Source organism: Sus scrofa, chromosome 13 (assembly GCF_000003025.6).
Source record: "Sus scrofa isolate TJ Tabasco breed Duroc chromosome 13, Sscrofa11.1, whole genome shotgun sequence".
Lineage (NCBI taxonomy): Eukaryota > Metazoa > Chordata > Mammalia > Artiodactyla > Suidae > Sus > Sus scrofa.
The window spans coordinates 161,890,132-161,916,037 of record NC_010455.5 but is presented as its reverse complement, the minus strand read 5'-3'; the positions used below and the strand labels follow the sequence as shown (position 1 = coordinate 161,916,037).

The following is a 25,906-nucleotide window of genomic DNA, read 5'->3' as shown; positions in this document are numbered from 1 at the left end:
ATTGAACCTACAACCACATGATTCCTGGTCAGATTTGTTAACCACTGTGCCATGACAGGAAATCTGCAGGTATCTTTTCAAATTATAGTTTTGTCCAGCTATATGCCTGGCTGGATCATATGGGAGTTCTATATTTATTTTTCTGAGGAAATCCATATTGTTCTCCAAAGTGGTTGTACCAATTTACACTCCCACCAACAGTGCAGGAGAGTTCCCTTTCCTCCACACCCTCTCCAGCATTTGTTATTTGTAGACTTGCTAATGATGGCCATTCTGATTGATGTGAGGTGGTACCTCATCATAGTTTTGATTTGCATTTCTCTAATAATTAGTGATGATGAGCATCTTTTCATATGCCTATTTGCTATCTGTGTGTCTCCTTTGGAGAAATGTCTATTTAGGTTACAACTGGAATGCCCTGTGGATTTCCCCCTTCCAGCTTGATCCAGATGAGAACACAAACATTAAAGAAGTTCAGGTGTAGAAAATGCTTGAATGATAAGATGTAGCCTAGGACTCTTAATCATCAGTTGGAATAGAATAGTCTATCAATTTTGAAGATGTGATTTATACTTATTATGAAGGTGAAATTAACTTTGTTGTAATTGAGAGTTATCTGTAAGTTCAGTGTTACCATAAATAATATATACATATAATGCAAAAAAACTCCCTAACTACATACAGTTAATTATTGGGTCTATTTGCCAGTATAGGGAAATGGATATTAGGCTTAAGAATTTTAGTATTATTTTATGTGCAATGATAAACTATTATTATTATTATTTGCTTTTTAGGGCCTCACCCACAGCATATGGAGGTTCCTAAGCTATGGGTTCAAAAGAAGCTACAGCTGCTGGCCTATGCCACAGCTATAGCAACTCTGGGTCTGAGCTGCATATGTGACCAATACCACAGCTCCTGGCAATGCCAGATCCTTAACCCACTGAACAAGGCCAGGAACCCATGTCCTCATGGATAGTAGTCAGGTTCATTAACCACTGAGCCACAATGGGAACTCCACAATGATAAATTATTAAAGCTCACACATCAGGTTCCAGTTGGAAATTTCCCCAGGGCATCATGCAATGTTTAAATACACAGAATCCAAAAATAAGTAAATAAAAATAATTTTAAAATAAATAAAAAAATAAAAATTTTAAATAGGGCAAGTGTGTGTTATGGCGTGATATTAAACTTGTATACATTTTGTAAAAATTGGTCTGGCGTCAGTGTGGAAAACAGATTGCATGACTGTGTTAGGAGATGTAGATGGTGTAATTAGGGGGTTACTTAATAAGCCAGGCAAGGGATGACTAAATCCTGAAGAATAGTAGTGACTGCACAAATAAAAAGAAATAGTTGGATTTAAGTCATCTTTAGTAGATGAACACTTGCTTTGTGACCTTATTCCGCAAAACAGAAAACCCTGGAAGAATACCAGTTTTGGGTGTTGAATATAGGAAGATCATAACTGCAGATTTGGATATGTTAATTTTAAGGTAATTTTGGATTTCCAAGTGGGCAAGTCAAGTAGGTAGTTGGATAGAGGTGGCATTAAAAGTAATACGAGAAAGGGAAACAAGCTTATTCCAAACTCTGATCAGTGATGTTTTATAAATATGCCCCTACATGGAACCTTGAGGACCAACGTGTAGTTTTAATTGTTACAACGAGTTATGTAAGAATGATTTGATCATTAGCTTCCAATGCCCAGTAGAACAACTTTGACTTCATCCTACTGGGAATACTTTGGAAGCATCAAGGGACTTTCAAAACTTTTTAAAGAACGGATTTACAAATAGAAGAAAGTAAAGCTATTTCCTTGCAGTTTGTTATTTCCAAGGAAAACCAATGCATAAATAATCCTGCTTCATTTCTGTATATTTAATGATACTTTGAGAAAACCAGCACATTTTCATTTTCCATATTCTACAGGAACTGGGTGAGAATGCAGACATTTTCATAATTTTCATTATTATAGCTTTGTAATTTGTCTGTCTGATAACAAAATATTCAAATAATAAATTAAAATCCTAGGCAGACTTTTTCTTTTTCAAATCCACAGTCAAACTCTGGGCAGACAGACTTAAATGTTTGTCTGAACAGGCATGTTTCAGTTAGACCTTTTACTGTGTAAATAATACATGTTTTGAGACATTTTAAAATAATAAACTTTGATTAATAGAATTAGAAATAGAAAAATAGCCATAATACAAAAAATCAGTTTATTTTACAAAATGAAGTTTTCATAATTGACACATAGGCTATGCAGCTCAAATTTAACTTATTTGTACTGTTTCAAAACAGGGAATTCTGGCTTCTGATTTATTGTATACAATAAAAATTCTTTAATTTCATGGAATCATAAGAATATAGGCTAAAGTTACTGAAGGTAACTTCAAAAGATTCCTTGTCTTATGTATCACATAACTCTTGAGGAAAAAAAAATTCACAAAGGTTACTATCCATGTCTAAATTATACATTATTGGAACTATGAGCAGTAGTAGCAATAACTTGGTTACTTGAGGTTATAAAGAAAGTTGGACCAGTTTATGTAGGGTAAATAAATATTACTTAAGGTTCTTAATTTCCAATTAATATTTTTTGCCTGATTTGTAAATCTGAGGGCTCTCTGCAGGTATATATTTAAAAGTAAAAATTCTAAAACTCTTAAATTCTTCACTTATTTTAGTGAGAATAAGATAATATCTCATGATCCTACATCTGCTGATCATTGATTCTCAGGAAAAGAGCATTTTTTCATATTTTAAAACTAGACAAACTCAGTTTTTCTAGTATATCCTTGAGGTAAAAATTTTTTGTATTCCATAACTATTGAGAAGTATGACTATAAATTCGTGAAAAAAATTTCACAAGTGGAAATAGTTAACAACCTGTATGCCTAAATGTATTTATTTTCCTTTTCAAGATAATCTAAAAGGGTCTATATTCACAAGAAAATTCTTTTTTTTTTGGAGTTCATTCATGTTATCACCAAATATTTTGTTCACAATGGTGACAAAGCAATAAATATGCAGGAATGAATTTAATAAAAAATTATTGAAATTATAAAAATAAATAAAAAATGTGTTAACTATTTAAATCCTTGTATTATATGACTATAGGTACCTTTGGAATATGAAAAAAATACATCTACTTTCAATGGGTCAAAAGTTAACTCCCATTAATAATACTCAAAATAAATGCTAATTTCCCTAAAGGTCATTTTTTGCATTTAACTGATATTTATGCACAAAAATTAAACATGATTATATCCTAATTTTACATTTTAATTTTTAGTGCCAAAACATATCCTTAAAAAGGTGACAACAGGATTTCAGTGTTCTTGTTTTTCTCCATTACTAATATATTGCAGACCATTCTTTCCCACAGTCTTTTTGTATGTATATAGAGCTGCACACATATGAATGAGTTACAGTTTTATGTGACAGAGTATCATAATATATATGCTGCTTTTCTCTCTTCCTCCTTCCTCCTCCTTCTTTCCTTCCTTCCTTCCTTCTTTCCTTCCTTCCTTCCTTCCTTTCTTCCCTCCTTCCTTTTTTCCTCCCTCTCTTTTTTCTCTCTTTCCTTTCTCCCTTTCTTTTTGGCTGTGTCCATGGCATGTGCAATTTCTGGGGTCAGGGTTGAACCTATGCCAGAGCAGTAACCAGAGCTTCAGCAGTGACAACACTGGACCCTTAACCTGCTATGCTGCCAGGAAACTCCATGTATGCTGCTTTTCTTATAGAACTGTCCTTTTGACTTTCACTTTCCTGCATTTCTCTCATTCCAATCTGTGCTCTAACTCACTCCACAAAAACCAGTGCTATAAACTTAGTGTCTATTATTCATGTTTCTCCATGTATGTAAAATAGATTTAAAATTACGTCACTTGTTTGATTTGTTGTCACTTGTTGATATCAAAATTTTCATACTTCTTTGTATCTTACTTTTCTTATAACTGCACATTGTAGAAATTTCAAAATCAAAGTCAGGTATGCTTTTTGTGGCTGGCATATTTCATAGCATGCATACAGTACAATTTATTAACTATTTCACTGTTGATACATCTGGTCTCTGCTACCTTGAACAATAATGTATTGATTATCTTTGTATAGTGTTGCTTTTATTTCTAGAATATATAAAAGAGAACGGTAGGTGAAAGGATATATGTATTTGAAATTAAATAGTCATATAAAATTGATTTTCAAAAGGGTGTTGCAATTCATATTTCCACAAGTAAAATATGAGAATGTCACTTTCCTCACTTCAGTCAGCAGTGAGTGTTTTCTTTCATTTTAATTTCTGCTCTTTTGATACATGAGAAAGGAGGTATTCATGTGTTTGTACATGTCTGTGCACATGTGTGCATCTATGACATAGAAATTTTAGTATCTTCTATTTATTTGTTATTTGATTGATTCATCTGTAAACATGCTTATTCATATCCTCCACTCATTCTTCTTTTAGACCGCCTTTTTAAATCTATACTTAACAAATATTATTATATTACACATATAATTCTATGAGTTTCAAATGCATGGTAAAATAGATTTCCCAACCTATTATATGGATCTTGACTCTCTGTTACATATTATTTTGCTAGCATTCAAACTACATAGTAGCTATGTTTTTACACTGACCTTCTTCTCTTGGATAAAGAGTTCTTTGTTCCCTATGTCTCCTAAATTTCATAGATAATATCTATGGTGTGGGATAAGAGCCTAACCTTATTTATTTCCAGACTGAGAGAAAAAATGTCTTCACAATCCATTAAATCAATCACCCATTTCCTACTGAATTGAAATATCCTATCTGACTTTGGCCACATTTCCGCTTTTTGGAATCTGATTCTGGCCTTTCTATATCATTGCATGGATCTTCTTCCCTTTACTTATGCCACAAACTTAATGTTTTGATTATTCTGTTTCTATAATATAGTTCAACATCAATTAAGTTATTCCTGGCTCATCATAATATTTATATTTTTCCTGGGAAATCTTGGAAAATTATTTTCTTCCATATGAATTTTAACATGAGCATATACATTTTAAAAAATGTATCTAACCCATGTTAGATTTAAAAGAACTTGCATTAAATTTACCAGTAACTTTAGGTGAGTATCATTTTAAAACTTTTTGTTATGGGTAATATTGAATGCATATAAAAGAGAAATAAAGGTAAAAATTTTTAACTACTAATTAAATGAAAAGAACCTCTTATGAATATGTTAGATACATAAAAATCACTGGTTTATGATACTTTTATGAATATTTGCTCATTTATTCTTTCATTGTAGTGATTAGCCAGTTGGGTATGGAAGAAGAAAATAAGACACTGGTGACTGAGTTTGTCCTCATAGGACTTACAGATCTTCTGGGGTGGCAGATCCCCCTGTTCCTGGTGTTCTTGGTCATCTACCTCACCACCATGTTGGGCAACCTTGGACTGATTTTTCTTATCTGGAAGGACCCCCATCTTCACACCCCCATGTACTTATTCCTGGGCAGTTTAGCCTTTGCAGATGCTTGTTCTTCATCCTCTGTGACTCCCAAGATGCTTATAAATTTTTTATCAAATAGTCATTTGATACCTCTCTCTGACTGTATGGCCCAGTTTTATTTTTTTGGTTTCAGTGCCACCACAGAATGTTTCCTCCTGGTGGTGATGGCCTATGACCGCTATGTAGCCATATGCAACCCCTTGCTTTATCCAGTGGTGATATCTACTAGACTCTGCATTCAGTTTATAGGTGTTTCATATTTCACTGGTTTTCTACATTCAGCAATTCACATAGGATTTTTATTTAGATTAAGTTTCTGCAGGTCCAACATAATACATCATTTCTACTGTGAAATTTTACAAGTCTTCAAAATTTCTTGCACTGATCCTACAGTTAATATACTTTTGGCTTTCATCTTTTCAGCCTTTATACAAGTCTTCACTTTTATAGCCATAATAGTCTCTTATACTGGTGTCCTTTTTGCCATCCTGAAAAATAAGTCTGAAAAGGGCAGGAGCAAAGCCTTTACCACGTGCAGTGCCCACCTGCTCTCTGTTTCCTTGTTCTATGGAACTCTCTTCTTCATGTATGTGCGTCCTGCGTCTGGTCCCTCTGAAGGTCATGGCAAAATATATTCTTTATTTTACACAATAATAATTCCTTTACTAAATCCTTTTATTTATAGCCTGAGGAACAAAGAGGTTATAGGTGCCTTGAGAAGAAAATTGAAGAAATAAATAGTTGCTAGACAGTTTTCAAACTGTTTCTTCTTTACTGTCAGTTGAAAAAAATCTCATGTCCCAAATATTAGCTTGACTCAGCCATTTATTTAGTGGTCTACTGGTCAGGTTGGCCAATGAGCTCTGTGTGAAGGACCCCAGCTTCCTATTATGTTTACTTGGATATGGGGGAAAGTTTGGTAAACTTACCTATAACTAGCTCATTTATAAACATCGTGCTCCATTTTTACCTAAGCATTTAGCTTTTGCCAATTAGCTGCTCTCCCGGGAACTTTAAAAACTCTAGATAGCAATTGAAAATTTTACTGGGAAATAGCTATAAGTGAGGCTGGCATATAGGGTTATTCACTTGTTTCCTGAGTGAGCGCAGCTCACTGCTCCAGACCTGCCAGATAATAAGGCTTCACTGTTCTCTGCCTCACACAGCAATTCCAGTAGACTAGTAAAAATAAAACTCTGCTTCTTGACCAAATATATTCCTGGAAGAAATATTATTTAGTGGTGAAAGTTAGGAAAAGGTAAAAAATTCTAAAAATTTGGTGGATCTCAAGAAGAAAAATGGAAGCTGGCATGAGTTAAAGAGTGGAGCATCAAAATCAACCCCAGCTCAAATTTTTAACTCCATGAACTATTTTAATCATGGCTCTTGCATGTAGCATGATATTCAATAACAGAAATTTAGGGATATTTTAGTTCAATAAAAAGCAATTTCAGAGATTGTCCTTGATTGCATTACTAGTCTATCACTTTTAGCAGGAGCTGACTGGGAATGAAAGCAGGAGTAATATCAGTCTTTGCAGCTCATTTTGCAAACTAAGACTGGTCAACATTTTAATTTCCTTGTTAAGAAAAATCTTTTCTCTATAATTTACTATTAGTCCTTTAAAAGTAAACCTTACATGTTTTTAAAGATCACTTATGTATGTGTAACTAATGTACTTGGCACAGCATATTTTACTTGAAGTATTTGCAAAGCTAACCATGGTAGTCTCCCATTATCTGTGGGGAATATGTTCAAGACCCCCAGGGGATGCCTGAAATTGCTGATAGCATTGAACCCTGTTTTCCATTACTGTTTTCTACCCACAACTTTAATGTGCTTTCCATCTAAACCAAGTACTTATCACACACTGTGGCTGTAACTTTTGCAGTTTGAGGTGCAACAGCAAAACTAGCACACGATTCTTTTTCTTTTTAAAATATATTAAAAATATTTATTTACTTATTTGTTTTTTAGGCTCCTATCCATGGCATATGGAAATTCCCAAACTAGGGCTCAAATCGGAGCTACAGCTGCTGGTTTACACTACAGCCACAGCAACATGAGATCTGAGTCGTGTCTGCAACCTGCACCACAGCTCACAGCAATGCTGGATCCTGACCCACTAATCAAGGCCAGGGATCAAATCTCCATCCTCATGGATATTAGTAGGATAAGTTTACCCTGTACCACAACAGGAACTCCAATTTTTTTTTCTTTCTTCACAATTTCACTGGTAGAATATTTGTTCTTATCGTAGATCTTACCAACCTCAGGATACGATTTTTTTCTTTCCTATTGAGAACTTTCATCTTTTCTCATAAAGGAAGCACTATGGTTTTTCTTTGAAAAATCCAACTTGCCAGCATTACTACCCTTGTGCTTTGAGGCCATTATTAAGTAAAATGAAGGTGACTTGAACATAAACTCTGTGATACTGCAGCAGTCAATCTGACAACCCAGATAACTACTAAGTGATCAAGGGCAGGTAAAATATATAGCATGTATGCCAGACAAAAGGACAGTTTACATCCCAGGCAGAATGGAGTGGGATGGCATGAAATTTCATCACAGTACTCAAAATGGTGTACAATTTAAAACTTATGAATTGCTTATTTCTGGAATTTTCCATTTAATATTTTTGGACCATTGTTGACCTTGGGTAACAGAAACTGGAAAGCAAAATCATGGATAAGGGGGAACTACTGTATGTGTTATGAAATCTTGTAATATCTTTGCAATTGCACAATACATGATTTTATCAGGATTATCTTCAACAATATCCCAGCTATTGTACATATTACTTTGAAAATAAAGGTTTAAGTTGAACTTTAGTATTTTCCTCCAGTTTGAGGGCCTCTTGAGGAATTGACATTTATACAATTTTGCAAGGTCAACTCCAGGACCTTGGGATATATTAGATTCTATCTGGAGTTGATATGAACTGATTATGTTCTGAAATGTTCAAAAGTATATTGTATGTCAAATATCTCAAGGCTATTTATAGTACATCCCATATTCTATGGAATGCAAGTGCACCAAAAGGTGAATGTGAGGTATATATCTTTCTAAGTGTTGAATGACAAGGAAATTATTTAAGCTGAGAGAACTGACACCTTCCCTGCACCTTCCCCGTGTTGAGTAATCTGTACTTAGATCAGTCTGCATTCAGTGAATGAGACTTTGGAAACTGTATCTGGATATGCAAGGCCTCTGTCATGTTGCTGCTATATACTCTGCTGCTTTACTTGTTTGATATTTTTTGCATAAAGCTAAGTCAATTTGGGTAATAAACCTGGTTAAATAAACACTGGGAATGCCTACTGCATCTTGTGAATTTGGTTCTCATTCTATATTTGAATTCTCCTAGAGTGGTCTTATTACATGGCCCTTGTGGTGAAGGATGGGTAGGGAGGATCTTCTGAGATTTTGGTACTAGGATAGCTAAAAACTAATCTTTGGTTTGAGGTAGTGGAAGTTTTTTGAGGCCTCACTCATTGGGTTAAGGATCTGGTGTTGCCATAAGCAGTGGTGTAGGTCACAGATATGGCTTGGATCCTGCATTGCTATGGCAGTGCCTTGGCCAGTAGCTACAGCTCTGATTTGACCCCTAGCCTAGGAACCTCCATATACCATGGGTACATCCCTAAAAAGACAAAAAAAGGCCAAAAAAAAAAGCAGTACAACTGAAGTAAAGGTGTCTTGTATACTACTATAGACTTGGCCAAGGATTTATGTTTTTATTCCAATTTCAGAAGAAAAGTCAAACAATTTTTTTTAATTTTGCAGTCTTCAACACATGTTTGAATAGTTAATCACTTCTGTGTAATCATATACCTCAGTTAGAGAAGATACAGATTTGATCCCTAGAAGAGGGAAATCCATAGTTTATTACGTTGAAAATATTGTGGTAATTTATCTTTCAGAGGAGGAAGACACCTAAGAGGAATTGAAAACTGTAGTATTTATGACTAATTCAAAATGGCTAGTTTTTTATTCATCTAAAATATAGGGCCTTGCCTAATCCATAAAATTGGGGGGAATATCTTGAATTGGGACAACAGTATACGTTCTACAAATAGTATGGAATAAATTACTATCTTTGAAGACTATCTAGGTAAAGAAAGAGCTATTTTCCTGTTGGTGAGTGTATTTATTGCACTTGAGCATTTTATTAAGCCCTATACTGTGTTACTCAAATTAGCAATGGGATCCTGCTGTATAGCACTGGGAACTCTTATCTAGTCACTTATGATGGAACATGTAATGTGAGAAAAAATAATGTATACATGTATGTGTAACTGGGTCACCAGACTGTACAGTACAAAAAAAATGCATATAAATAAATGAAAATAAAAAAGAAATCTGAATTTTTTTGTTGTTTTTTTTTTTTTTTTTGCCTTTTCTTGGGCCGCTCCCACAGCATATGGAGATTCCCAGGCTAGGGGTCCAATTGGAGCTGAGGCCACCAGCCTATTCCAGAGCCACAGCAACACGAATCAAAGCTGTGTCTGCAACCTACACCACAGCTCATGGCAGTGCCAGATGGTTAACCCACTGAGCAAGCCCAGGGATCAAACCCGCAACCTCATGGTTCCTAGTCGGATTCGTTAACCACTGCACCATAATGGGAACTCCAGAAATCTGAATTTTAATGGAGTTGAGAAAAAAATTAGAGATATAAGTTGAACTCAGTCTTTTTGGAAGCTTACCATTCTAAGTCATAAATTATTTTAAATATATCTGCTATGTAGTTGTAGGAAGATTGGAGTCTCTGGCAAATACCAACATTATCAGACAGTGGCATTCTTAAGGGGTTTTAGGATTTAAATTACTTGGTGTGCAGCAAGAAAGAACACTTTGGAAAACAAAATGCAGGTCTGTTATTGGGATCTGGTGGAAGTAGTTCCCTCCAGGGAAAGATAGCAGATAATTTAAAAATCTGAGATAACCACTGCATATGAACAAGGCCAGAGGAATGGTCCCCAAAATGAGGTAACACACAGAGCTCATTGACTAAACGGGACGCATATACACAGGAGTATCCACTAGTGGTTGCTCTGGAGGAAGTATTACTTATTTTTGTATTCATGACCAAGTTATAACTCTGTTACTGAGATTAAATATTGGACACCCCAAGGAGATACCAGTCCTAGCTCCTTACGGTAAATGGTCTGGACTTTATATGAGTGTTCACCTGATAAAGAAAAGCAAGCTACCTGGTTCATTTACAGATGATCCAGAAATGAGACAAGATGCATTTTGGAAATCTGTAGCCCTTTACCTTGCAGACCAAGGATAACATATTAGCTGAAGAAGGCAAGAGCAAATAGACCCAATGGGCATGATAAGGCTAGTGTACAGGACACTTAGTAGTTGTATCTGGCAGCTTGAAAAGAGCCTTTAATTTTTATTTATTTTTAAATTAAAGTATAGTTGATTTACAATGTTATAACAATTTCTGCTGCAAAACAAAGTGACCCAGTCGCTCTCTTTATCTCACACACACACATAATCATTTTTTTCCCTCGTATCATCTTCCATCATGTTCTTTCCTAAGAGATCGGATATAGTTCCCTGTGCCACACAGTAGGACCTCACTGAAATGAATGTTGACTGTAAAAATTATTTGTTGAACTTTGGGATTCACTTACCCTGTGACTGAGGCCACAGAAGGTTCAATGAGTGGGTATGTGTAAAATTTGTCCCATAGGCTATATGTCATTGGGCTAAATGCACATTTCACTGTAGCTCATGTAATAAATTGGACTAAGAAACTTAACACCGTATGGATATTATCATATTACTCATAACCCAGAAAACAGCAGTTTAATTAAGAACTTGAATGGATAATTTAAACACTTGATAATAAAAATCAGATGTAATAATGGCATAGAGGATTTTCTGGCTTGATTAGATAAATATCTTTATTTGAATATAGTTAATAAAGTGGGAAACACCTTTGTCAGTTTTCTCAGATACAGAGATGGGAGATCTTCTTATACTTAAAAAATTTACTTGAGACCTACCTCCTTTTTTGAGATATAACTAACATATAATATTAGTTTTAGGGGTACACAATAATGATTTAAGTGTGTATTGAGAAATGGTTACCACAATAATTTTACTTAACATCCATCACCACACACAGTTACAAGTTTTTTTTTCTTGCGATGACAGCTTTTAAGATCTACTCTCTTAGCAACTTTCAAATATACAATACAGTATTGTTAACTGTAGTTACAAAGGTGTGCATTACCTCCCCAGGACTTATTCATTCTATAACTGGAAATTTGTACATTTTGACCACTTTCATTTATTTTGCTCAACCCAAAAACCTCACCTCTGGCAATCACAATCTGTTCTCCCTTTCTATGAGCTTATTTTTGTTTTTGTTTGGTTCTTTTTTTAATTTTCTTAAATTCCATATATAAGTGAGCTCATACTTCTCTTTCTCTGACTTATTTCACTTAGCATAATACCATCATGGTCCATCCATGTTGTCACAAATGGCATTATTTCTTTCTGTTTATGGCTGAATACTATTCCACTGTACATATATATCACAATATATCTATAAGGACATTGTGGTATATATGCACTTATTATTTCCATATCTTGGCTACTGTAAATAGTGCTGTAATAAACATAGAGGTACAGCTATTTCTTTGGGATAGTGGTTCCATTTGGATAAATACTTAGAAGTGGAACTGCTGGATTAAATGGTAGTTCTATTTTTGATTTTTCTGAGAAACTTCCATACTATTTTCCATAGAGGCTGCACCAATTTATATTGCCAGGTCCTCACCAACACTTATTATTTATTGGGGCTTTTTTGGTAATAGTCATTCTAAAAGGTGTGAGGTGACATCTCATCATGGTTTTGATTTGCATTTTCCTGATGATTAGTGATGTTGAACACTTTTTATGTACCTGCTAGCCATTTGTGTCTTCTTTGGAAAAATGTCTTTTCAGGTTCTTTGCCCCTTTTAAAATCAGATTTGTTTTTTGCTATTGAGTTGTATGAGTTCCTTTTATATTTTGGATATTAATCTCTTACCAGATATATAATTTACAAATATCTTTTTCCATTTGGTATGTTGCTTTTTCATTTTCTTGTTGGTTTCCTTTTCTATGCATAAGATAATCAGTTTGATATAGTATCACTTGTTCATTTTTGCTTTTATTGCTTATGCTTTTATTGTCAAATCCAAAAAGCATTTGCTAAGATTGATGTCAAAGAGCTTAACTCCAATGTTTTATTCTAGAAATTTCATGGTTTCAGATCTTACATTCAAGTCCTTAGTCTATTTTGAGCTAATTTTTGTGTATATTATAAGATAGTGGTCCAATTTCACTCATTTGTGTATGACTGTTCAGCTATCCTAACACTATTCACTGTAGAGATTGTATATTTTGTATTGTATATTTTTGGTTCATTTGGCATAATTTGATATGTATTCTTATACTTTTTAACATGACAGTTTAAATACCATTTGATGGATAAAAATAGATGTACTAAAACTAACAATCACCAGGACTTATACATCCTTTCCTCTCATTATCCACTATTACTTGAGATTTTCATAGATATTCAATACAAGCATTCACCTAACTGTAAGTTTAATTTTCCAAAGATAAATATACTTTTCCCTCTGGTCATTCCATTTCCACATATATTGCATGAACTAAGAGTTTAAGGACAATTTCCTAAGTATATTTTATGCAGAGGGTTAATACCTAGATAATTCTCAATTTAGTTCTGTGAATCAACAAATTCTTTATTTCAGCATCAAGTGCAGAAATGAGATTAAAATAATGCTTAATGAACCACATGTAAGTTACCATTATTGATCCATAATTAATATTTCATTCCAGTTAATATTTTTTGTTGAATTCCCATATAATTTTTTTATGGTCACTACATATTATTATTATTATTATTATTTTATCTGAGAAACATGTGGCTAGCCTAAGATCAGAGAAATCTTGTCCTGTGTTTTATTCTAGAAGTTTCATAGTATTAGTTTTAACATTTAGCTCTAAGAGTTATTCAATTTTACTTTTTGTGTATGAGATGTTAAGAGTTGAGGTTCATTTTTCTTCATATAGATATCCAGTTATTCCAGCCTATTTTTTGAAAAGACTATGTCTTCAGCCATTGAATTACACTGATAGTCTTTGAAAATTTTCAGCAGACCATATATATATGTCAGAGTTCTCCAAAGAGCCAACATATTTATTTAAAGAAATTGGCTCACATGATTGTGTGGACTGGCAAGTCTGAAATCTAGGTTGAAAGGCTGGTAGGCTGGAAACAGGCTGTAGTATGGAAATAGACTACTTCCATACTACAGTCTTGAGGTAGAATTCCCTCTTCTTGGGGAATCCTCTGTCTTTATTATCAAGTGTTTCAAATGATTATATAAGGCTTGTGTACATTATTGAGAGTAATCTCCTTCATGTAAAGTCAGCTAATTAAATGTGTTGATTACATGTACAAAAATACTTTCACAGCAACATCTAAACTAGCATTTAATAAAATATTAAAGAGTTCACTGAATATTTTTTGGGTCACAGCAGTTCTGTCTGCCTATTTCCTGCTGTTTGAAAAAAACAGTTTCCTATGTTTCATATATTTTGTTCCAGGTTCTAGCTGTATACTTGAAAATATATAGAAATGTTATGGGACTAGCACTTTTAGAAATTACTTTTTAACTGAGGAAAATAGAAATACAAGATACTACTTTTTGTCATTTCATATCGCTCATTAATCTTCTAGTACTTCTTTTTCTGGCTACCTGATAGAGTCTACATTCCTTAGCTTTGTGTGGAGATCCATAAAGTAACCAAACAAATATTCTGTATTCCTGCATTAAATATGTAATTTACCTTCTTCTATGACTTTTCTCCTGTCACTCCTTTATCCTCAAATGGAAAGCCTTCTACATCTTTCTTAATTTCTAAATTGTGCCCATTAGAATCCTAAGAAGTTTGATCATCCCAAAAGCTGTTAGTTTACTTTGGGCCTTAATTTTTATTACTTATGCCAGCCAATTTATTAGTTCATTCAATCATTCACACATTGCTTTTCAAGAAAGCTTATTAAACATCTCATAGATAAACTTAATCATGATTATTCTTTTCAAGGAATTCACAATCTAAAGAAGGAAATAGATTTGTCAACATGTTGACTGTGATAGAGAATGAAAGTGATATCAAAGAAGTACACTCAAAAATACAATATATATCACCTCACACTGGTCAGAAGGGCCAGGATAAAGAAGTCTACAAATAAAAATATGCTGGAGAGAGTGTGAAGGGAAAGGACCTCCTACACTGTTGGTGAGAATATAAATTGGTGCAGCCACTTTGGAAAACAGTACGGAGGTTCCTTAAGAAAGAGTTGCCATATGATCCAGCAATCACACTCCTATTCATATATCTGGAAAAGATAAAAGCTCTAATTCAAAAAAGTATTGTACTACAATGTTCATAGCAGCACTACATATAATAGCCACGACATAGAAGCAATCTAAGTGTTCCTCAACAAACAAATGGATAGAGAAGGTGTAGGTATGTATAATGGAATATTACTTATCATAAAAATGAAATAATGCCATTTTCAGCAATAGAGTTGGACCTAGATATTATCATACTAAATGAAGTAAGCCAGATGGAGAAAGACAAATATTATACAACTTACACGTGAAATCTAAAAAGTAGTAAATTTGAACTTAGTTACAAAACATAAACAGAATCACAGATATAGGAGATAAACTTAGGGTTACCAAAGGTGGAGTGGAGGGAGAAGGAGAAATTGGGGCTATAGGATTAACAGATTCAAATTACCATATATAAAATAAGCAGCAAGGATTTACTGTATAGCACAGGGAACGATATTCAATATCTTATAATAAATTAGAGTGAAAAATAATTAAAAAAGAATGATAGTATAAATGAATCTTTCCACAGAGAGAAACTCATGGACTTGGAGAGGAGCCTTGTGGTTGCCAAGAGGGAGTGGGATGGACTGGGAGTCTGGGGTTAACCGATGCAAACTATTGCTTTTGGAGTGGAAGAGCAATGAAATGCTGCTGTATAGCACAGGGAATTATATCCAGTCACTTGTGATGGAAGGACAATGTGAGAAAAAGAACATATATACAAATATAAATATAAGTGTATACACACACACACACACACATATATGACTGGGTCACTTTGCTCTATGGTAGAAATTGACAAAACACTATAAATCAACTATAAGGGAAAAATAAAAATCATAGAATAAAAAATCATATGTAACTGAAAAAAAGACTATAACTAAATAAACAAATCACTTTACTGTACACCTAAAACTAACACAATATTGTGAATCAACTATAGTGCAGTAAAAAGGGATAAAGAAAGAAAAAGGAAGTTAGTACAAGGTGTTGAGGCAGAAATATGAAACATTGCTCAGCAGTATGATAATGATGGAAGAGAATCAAAGACAACTTTCAAGAAGAGATTTCACTGATGCAAGATTAGATTCCTGACAGAATCAGTGGGAGTCACAAGGCACTCATTCCAGGATAAGGGAGTATAATACATAAAGATTATGCTCTAAGTTATTAGGTGATAGGGGAATGGGGTGTAAGCAGGGATTGGATGATGCAAAACCATTTATTTCATGCTAATGGGTTGGACTTTATTGTAGATAAATGGGTACCTATGAAAGGTAATGAGCAAGATAAAAAATACATTTCGAAGATTTAATTTTGGTGGAAGCATAAAAGCAGATTAAAAATAGGGAAAGACTAGAGACAGAAAGAAAAATAAGGTTATAATTATAAACCATTGCAAATTCCTTTTTCTGAATTTCTATAAATATTTCTCCACTGAATATGTCTGGATATATGTTGCCATTGAAAAAATGTGATGCCAAATTGTTTTCCTTTCCTTGATCTAGATGTCCAGAGAGTATTTTATTTTGAAATTTGATACTTTTATTTTGGCCATGCCCACAACACTCAGAAGTTCCCAGGTCAGAGATCAAACCCACACCACAGCAGTGACAATGCAAGATCTTTAACTGCTAGGCCACCAGGGAACTCCAAATGTAATAATTTTAATATAATATGTCTCAAGTTGATTATTTCCATTATTTTACAAAGTACACAATGGACTTATATAGATTAACGTATATTTATTCTGAAACATTTTCTCAGATTATAATTTTCATAATTTTATACTGATTTATTTTTTCTTCAGGGATTCATTATATATATGTTGGATTTTACTTGCACATCAGCTATATCAATTATTTTTCTCTGATTATTTTTAAGTCTTTTTACTTTAGTTTTCCTCATGCTGTTCTCATGACTTTTCTTAATGGTTGTATTATTTCTTTATGCATAAAAAGTGATCAACATTTAGTGACCTATCAACAATCAAGTTGTTAACTCTCACAATTCTGAGGTTTGGCCAGGCTCAAATGGACAATTATTTTGCTCTGTGTAATGTCAGCTGATCTACAGGCATCTGTAGACACAATTGGTCTAGATTTTCCAGTGCAACTCATTCACAAATCTGGTCCATTAGTGAAGATGACTGAAACACAGGGCTCAGCTGAGATACTAGAAATTTTGGAAACTCTTCTTCCTTATATGGTTCCAGGTCCTTCATCTATGATCTCTGTGGACCCCAAAGTGGAATCAAATTCTTTTATTTTTGGATTTTTAGGGATGCACCCATGGCATGTGGCAGTTCCCAGGCTAGGGGTGGAATCAGAGCTACAGCTTCCGATCTATGCTATAGCTATAGCAGCTTGGGCTCTGAGCCACATCTTCTACCTGCACCACAGCTCAGGGCAATGTCAAATCCTTAACCCTCTGAGTGAGGCCAAGTATTGAACTCACATCCTCATGGATCATAGTCAGGTTTGCTAACCACTGAGCCATGAAAGGAACTCAAAAAACAGTTATTATTTTTAAAGCTAAGTAATTTGAGTAATCTGATGGGGTAATTTAGCTGAGAAAGTGAAAGATAATTCTTTTGATACTTCATGGTCTTTGCTCTTACCTACCAAGAGTCAGGCTGGATCTCACTATTTCCCTCACTCAAGATTGAACTTCCTATTTGGGGGACTGATTTTATCTGTGTTCTGCTACTCTGAGGCCTCAGTTCTCTTTCTCTCTCTCCTTTTCTGTAGAGTCTCCATCTTCCCTTTAATCTGGTGCAGTCTCCAGAGTGAAGGGGTGTAGTTTACTTCAAACCTATAAATTAAAGTTCATAGCATTCTTGGCTTCCTAGTTATACTGAAGGTGTGTTTTATGAATGTTTTTGTTCTCATTGTTCATCTGTAGTTTTTTTTTTCTTTGAGAATTTGTGGAGAGATGTGGATTTTTCCAGTTTACATTCTTTATAGAAACAATATGGATAAAAAGGATTAAATTAACTTTTATGGGCCAACATTAATTACTTTTGTATGACAAAATGTACAAATAAATAAATATCAACTGAATGTATTACATATGTTTTTCAAAAATTATCTGGATGAAGCAGTTTCATATAGAAATAAATCAGATCCATCTTAAAGTCTCAGCTTGGAAACCACTATATTCTTCTGAAAGATAATGATGGTTGGGACATTTTGATCTTCACAGATCTCCATACTTTAATATGTATTCTTTATATCAATTTAAGGACCATCTTGCATGCTTGATTATCTGAACAGAAATGATGTTAAGACCTGAGTTTGTTATTTCTCACATCTGTGTCAACTATGATATTCCATTCACAAGAGCCATAGCCAGGCCATAATACATTTACTTTATCCTTCACAGAACTTTTATCAATGGAAGCTGGATTAAAAGGATATTGAAATCCTATTGCTATTTTGAGGGAATTCTGTACACTTGACGACTATTTCTGAACATAACTTTAAATCCACATTATTATACTTATGCAGTGTCATGTTAAATACTTCAGGGACTGTTAACCAGGGAGCAGAGAACAAAATCGATATGGTGATTATATGCTTAGTGGAGAGTGTAATGGCAGATAAACAGAACTTGGTGTCTGTATGACATTAAAGTCCAAGCTAAGGCCAAAGAAGTCAAGTATGTTATTCTTCTCTATAAACATAAAAGTTGAATTTTCAAACAATATAATACTGGGATCCTGCCGCAAGATTGATCCATATCATCTGTAAGTTCTATAAAAGTTTATTCACTCTTAACAGCCTATAGGAGTATCAATAGCTGGCCAGCATTTTTGCATTGGTCACCTGTTTGCAACCACAGAGGACTGATCACTGTGAGAGAATAAACAGCTACCAGTCCTATTTAGGACAACCTGAAGAGGGTGTTAGACAGAGGTAGGGAGGCCAGATGGAATGCTTGAAAATTTGCAAATGTAAATACTTCTTTTGGAAAAATTAGCTACCACCAGATTTCCCAGTTACCTGTTTAGTTGTTAGTATTATATGTAGTCTTATTTTTGTTAATATATTCTTGAAGTATTGAAAACTGTAAATTATAATATTTCCAATAAGGAGAATCAAGGTAAATTGGGAGTAAAGAAAATAAAAACTTTTTGCCTCATAGTTTAGTGGGCTATAAAGGTGTAATTGTAAGCCTGTTTTTAAATGTCACAGAGGATCTTGGAGCAAGTCTTTTGGGATAGTTAGCTCTCCTCTTAAGAGATGGATTTAGATACATATGCAAGGTAAGTAATTAAGTGAGAAGAAACTGTCCCAGGGAAAAACCTTTTGGTAGCTGACTGAGGATATGCTGGCCCAGTGGAGGCTTCCTTTCAATGTAAGCTCTTTTAGGACTTTTAGAAAGCAGGATGAAGCCAGCTATGATGACTGAAATACAGCCCATTCATTTTAAACCCTGTCTTACACCAGACTTGAGAGTGATCATCTTTGCTCTGCTAGAGAAAAGAGAAAGCTAACAAGGTGCCATGAGAGTGGTAATTACTTGAGATAATGAGAAACTGCCAGGGGAAATTAGCAAAAGTTTGGTTTGTCAACAGCAAATTTGATAACATTTTCACAGAGTAACTTTTCAATGCTATATGAGGAGCAATGGGCATTAATAGTAGATATTTCCACCAGTTCCAGAAACATCTCCTCTAACTGAGTGCTGGGCTGATAATAAGAGGCTGTAAATTAAATTTCAAATTATATAGAGTGTCCACTAGTTCAACCCTTATTAATCCTGACTCAGATCAGGTCCTTGTCAGCTGGGGATTCTCATTTGCTTCTCCATTTCTGAGTTCCATCAAAGTCAGGATCTCTGGCTCTTTACATTTCAATAGTATGAATTGGTGGCAGTAGTTAACTGATTCCCAAAATATACTTGGAAACAGCTCGTTCTAAATCTCTAATATTATATAGTATTGAACTCTTATTATTGACTTTAGAAAACTTTCTCTAATGTTTTGAAAATGAACCTCTTCATGGAGCCACAGAAGATCCCAAACGACCAAATAAATCTTGCTAAAAAAGTAAGATTCACACTCCCTGATTCCAGACTATACTACATAGCTACAGTAATCAAAAGAGCATTGTGTTGGCACAAAAAAAGACTCATAGATCAACAGAAAATAGTAGAGATCCCATAAATAAACCCATGCACTTATGGTCAATTAATCTGTGACAAAGAAGGCAAGAATATACAATGGAGAGAAGACAGTTTCTTCATTAACTGGTGCTGGGAAAACTGGACAGCTACATGTAAAACAATAAAAGTATAACATTTTCTCACAGCCATATACAAAAATAAACTGAAAATTAATTAAAAGTCCACATGTAAGACCAGAAACCATAAAACTCCAGAAGAATACACAGGCACAACATTCTTTGACATAAATTGTAGCAATATTGTTCTTTTGGATCTATCTCCTAATGTAAAGGAAATAAAACAAAAACCAAACAAAAGGGACCTAGTTAAACTTAAAAACTTTTGCACAGTGAAGGAAACCCACTGAAAAAATGAAAAGACACCACTGAATGGCAGAAAATGTTTGCAATTGATATAACTGATAAGGGGTTAATATAAAAATATATAAACAGCTCATACAACTCAATATCAAAAACCAGAAAACCTAGTGAAAAAATGGGCAGAAGATTGGAATAAACTTTTTTCCAAGGGAGATACACAGATGGCTAACAGGCACATGAAATGATGTTCAACATTGCTAATCACAAGAGAAATGCAAATCAAAAGCACAATCGCCTCACACCTCTCAGAAGGGCTATCATTAAAAGTTCTACAAGTGGAGTTCCCTGGTGGCCTAGTGTGTTAAGGATCTGGCATTATCACTGCTATGGCACAGGTTCGATCCCTGGCCTGGAAACTTCTGCATGCCATGGGTGTGGGCAAAAAAATCCCACAAAATGTCTACAAGTAATGAATGTTAGAGAGGATGTGGAGGAAAGAAACCCTACCACATTGTTGGTGGAAATGTAAATTGGTGCTACCACTATGGAAAACATTATAGAGATTCCTTGAAAAAATTGCAAATGGAACAACCAAAGCTGAAGAAAGTTAAAATGCTATTTAAAAAAGCTATGTGTACTCCAATATTCATGGCAGTGTTATTTACAATAGCCAAGATGCGGAAGCAACCCAAGTATTCATCACACACACATATACATACACACACACAGGAAAATTACTCAGCCATAAAAAGAATAAAATTTTGCCATTTGCCACAACATGGATGGCCCTATATGATATTATGCCAAGTGAAATGAGTTAGACAGAGAAAAACAAGTACTGTATGCCATCACTTATATGTGAAATACAAAAAAAAAAAAATGAAAAAAGTTGAAAGAATATAACAAAACAGAAAAATTATCATAGATACAGCAAACATACTGGTCATTGTCAGTGGAAATACTAATGGTGGGAGGGTCAACATGGGGGATTAAGGGGTCCAAACTACTATATATAAATTAGATAAACTACAAGAATGTATTGCACAACACAGAACATAGCAAATATACGAACTTTATAGAGTATAATCTACAAAACTATTGAATTACTCTGTTGTATGCCATAAACCCATAATACTATAAATCAACTATACTTCAATTGAGATAAAATTATGATAAATGAAGAAAACCATAAAAGGTAATTAAGAAGGTTAATGTAACAAATTCTATAAAAATGCATATTTCTCTCCATTTATCTCCCAGCTAATTTAAGAGATATAACATTATATTAAATAATCACTTATAACAATGGTTTTGTAAGGTATGTAGATGTAAAAGTTTTACTTATCTTACTAGTGTTAAATGAGTATCTGTCTGAAGTAGATTATGATAAGATGCATATTAAAAGTCCTGGAGCAAGTACTAAGAAAATAACTCAAGATATATCTTCTTTAGTTAACTAATTTATTTGTATAGAATAATTCTCTTTACAACTGTGCTTCTGCTTTTGCCGTCTTTCTCCTGCCCCTTAGTGATAGCCTTCTTTCTTTGTTTATTAAATTGCAAGTTTAGAAATAGCAGTAATAAACATAATCTCCACTTATTTTGAAGTCACTGATGAAAATCAGTGTGCCAGAAATCACTGCCTCATTGTCTACATTTCTTCAGGAAACCAATCATTTTCTGATTTCCCAATGTTTTGCAGGAACTAGGTGAGAGTGCAGTGATTTCTACATTTTCCATCACTTAGAGTTTGCGATTTGGTCTTTAGATAACACGACATCTATGTAATATACCTATGTGAGAAATTAAAATTACAGAGAAGCACTGAGATTTTTCTCAACCAGTCATCAAAAACTGGACAGGTGGGAGAGGATGGCTTATTGCAAAGGAGATATTTTTACCACAAAATTTCATAAATAATCAACTTTAACAGAAGAATGACGTAGGTGGAAAAAATTAAAGTAACCACAATAAGAATGATTCAACAGCATTAACTTTTATTTTAGAATGTAGAGGGTTTAGAATTGAGACACAGCTACAGCTTTTATATACCTTATTTGTAATTTTGCTGAATGAAGATAACCTGAGCCTTTAATTTTGGTGGCTGTCTATAATGGGGACCACTTTGGGCATGTGTTTAGTAATTTAAATATATTAAAACTTTTTTTATGTAGTTTAGTGAGGATGGAGAATAGCAACTCATTGTTCTCCCACCTTGTTAAACAAATCTAGTTCTTTTAATGCATTTTCATTCACTGTGTCTGTGTATTATGTGTCAAGAGGTATGGCTATACAATTAGGAAATGGATTTTTAAAATAAGTTATTTTTAATTATTATTATTCTTGTGGTAAATTATTTTTGTTTCTCTTTCAAGGAACATAGGAAGTTATATATTCTCTCCAACATATTTGGAAAATTCAATTCTGTGTTTTGATTTCTGCTCCTCCCCACCTTTTTCTGCTGCCCACGGCATATGGAGTTCCCAGGCAAGGGATACACCCTTGGATAACTCATGAAGTTAAAATAGACTTCTTTTATGTCTGAAAAAATAGTCCACAGTAATACTGAACCATGGTTTACTCAACCATTCTATAGCTGTGAGTATTCTTTCTGTTTCTAGGCTTTGAGCTCATGAACAACATCTTATAAATAGCCTTGTATTTTATTCTTTTTCAGAAAATAATGTTTTTTAATGCTTAAAACAAAGTGTTTTTTTTTTTTTTTTTGTCTTTTTGCCATTTCTTGGGCCGCTCCCGTGGCATATGCAGGTTCCCAGGCTAGGGGTGGAATCGGAGCTGTAGCCACTGTCCTACACCAGAGCCACAGCAACGCAGGATCCGAGCCGCATCTGTGACCTACACCACAGCTCACAGCAACGCCAGATCGTTAACCCACTGAGCAAGGGCAGGGATCGAACCTGCAACCTCATGGTTCCTAGTCAGATTCGTTAACCACTGCACCCCGACGGGAACTCTCAAATGTGGTTTTTTTTTAATTGAAGTATATCTAATTTATAATATCACGTTGGTTTCAGGTGTAGAGCAAAGTGATTCAGTTATTCATATGTATATATGTGTAAATATTATTTTTCAGATTCTTTTCCATTATGTATCACTGCAAGATACTGAGTATAGTTCTCTGTGCTATACAGTAGGTCCTTGTTCTTTATCTATTTTATATATAGCAGCATTTGCAGCAATATGAGGGACCTAGAGATTCTCATATTAAGTGAAGTCATGTGATATCACCTCTTTGTGGAATCTAAAAAAAAAATGATAATATGAAATTATTTACAAAAGAGAAATAGACTTACAGACATAGAAAACAAACTTACAGTTGCCAAAAGGGAAAGCAGGGGTGGGTGAGATAAATTAGGAGTTTGGGATTGACATATACACACTATTACGTGTACTTTATTCTTGTACATGAGTTATATTATTTATAGAATGTATATTCAGGAATAAGACTGGTTGATCCAAGTTTACATAAATTTCTAATTTTGTCAGGTAAGGTCAGATTTGAAAGACTGTTAAAATTTATATTCACCAGTTATATTAGAAAATGCTTCCTTTCTTACTTTCCTGTCATCAGTGGATAATATTTCTCATTTCGCATTTTTGCTTATCTGATAAGTAAAAATAATGCACCAATTTAAAGAAAATCACTAATTATTAAGGAGGATGATAATTGTTTCATATATTCATTGGTCACATTGATTTACTCTTTCATAAACACGTCTGTTCACATTTTCTCATCCTTTGTTTCACTGGGTCATTTAATTTGTTCTCATCTATATTGCAAGAGGTTTCTTTTGTGCGTGTGTTATCCTTACTAACCCTAAATATGCAAAATGTGTCACAGATTCTTTTCCCACATATTATTGCTTTTCCTCTTTGCTTATGGATTTTTTCTTGCGTGGTTATGCCTATTGAATCATTAGTTTATTTATTTCCCACATGCAATGGTTTTGCACTTGCATCTCTTTTTTTTCTGCAATAGTTTCCATATAGCTTTAGTATTAACTCACATATTTGCACTTAGTTTTGTTTTTTTTCCCCAATTTTAGGGTCAGATACCTAAACACAGAATTTTTAAACAGACTCACCATAGGATGAAAATTAAACTTTGAAAACTATTAACTAAATGGAAAGTGACAGTAAGATACAATTTAATTTGCAAATACAATGCCACAACTTTGTGTAATCTTTAGTGATTGTCTTTGTCACATATTTTCATATTACAGGGATCAAGTGTGAGTTTGTCAGAAGGAAACAAGACTTTGGTGACTGAGTTTGTTCTTATAGAGCTTACTGAGCAATCATGGCTGCAGGTCCTCCTCTTCATTGTGTTCTGTCCAGCTACCTCATCACCATGGTGGGCAGTCTTGGACTGATAGCTTTTATTTGGAAAGATGCCCACATTGACCCACCTATGTATATGTTCCTTGGTGGTTTAGCTTTTGCAGATGTTTGCACTTCAACCTCTGTAACACCTAGGATGCCGGTCAATTTCTTAGACAAGGCTGCAATGATATCCCTAGCTGGGTGCATCACCCAATTTTACTTTTTTGCTTCCATTGCAACTACAGAATGTTTCCTCCTGGTAGTGATGGCCTATGACTGTTATGTAGCCATACGTAACCCCTTGCTTTATCCAGTGATGGTGGCCAACAGAATCTGCAATTACTTGATAAGTATTGCATATGCAATTGGCTTTCTGCATCCCCTGAGTCATGCAAGTTTATTATTAAGATTGACTTTCTGTAGATCTAGCATAATACATTATTTCTACTGTGAAATTTTGTAACTGTTCAAAACTTCATGCAATGACTCATCCATTAATGCACTATGATACTTATTTTTGCAGCTTTTATACAAATATCCATTTTAATGACCATCATAATCTCTTATACCTGTGTGCTCTTCGACATTCTGAAAACAAAGTCTGAGAAGGGCAGAAGCAAAGCCTTCTCCACGTGCAGTGCCCATCTACTCTATGTCTCATTTTATTATAGCACTCTCATTTTCATGTGTGTGCACCCTGCATTGGGCCTAGCTGAAGATCAGGACAAAAATGTATTCCATATTTTACATGATTATAATTCCCCTGCTAAACCCATTTATTTACAGCTTAAGAAATAAAGAGGTTATAGGTACCTTGAGAAGAGTTGCAAAGAAGTAAACACCTCTCAAGGGAAATTTCAAATTCTTCCTCCTTTCACTCTTTGCATAAACAGGTCCCCAATTATTGCACATTGGCCACAGTTCTCCCCTTTCATCAGAGCAACAGAGGTCATGGTCACCAAGCACTGGCTGAAGGAACCCAGCTTCAAGCAATGTTTACTTGGATGTGGAAATTACTATTGCTGTTGTAGTTACTACTTCAGTTGAAATGACTCACATCATTCACAGTTAATTAGAAATATTGTAATTCCTTTTTATCTGAACTTTAGGCTTTGAAAAT

The 25,906-nt window shown here is 34.3% G+C and overlaps 1 protein-coding gene and 1 pseudogene across 1 annotated transcript; both read left to right on the top strand.

Annotated features, from left to right (window-relative positions):
- LOC100514252 (olfactory receptor 5AC1-like) lies at positions 5,180 to 6,410 on the top strand. Its single transcript, XM_003132723.2, has one exon. The coding sequence runs from the start codon at positions 5,321 to 5,323 to the stop codon at positions 6,242 to 6,244; it is 924 nt and encodes a 307-aa protein (XP_003132771.2). The 5' UTR covers positions 5,180 to 5,320; the 3' UTR covers positions 6,245 to 6,410.
- Positions 18,518 to 25,624, top strand: LOC100514602 (annotated as a pseudogene).

What these genes read in the sequence shown, in the direction of transcription:
- LOC100514252 (XM_003132723.2), top strand. Translation starts at nt 5,321, where the DNA reads ATGGAAGAAGAAAATAAGACACTGGTGACTGAGTTTGTCCTCATAGGA.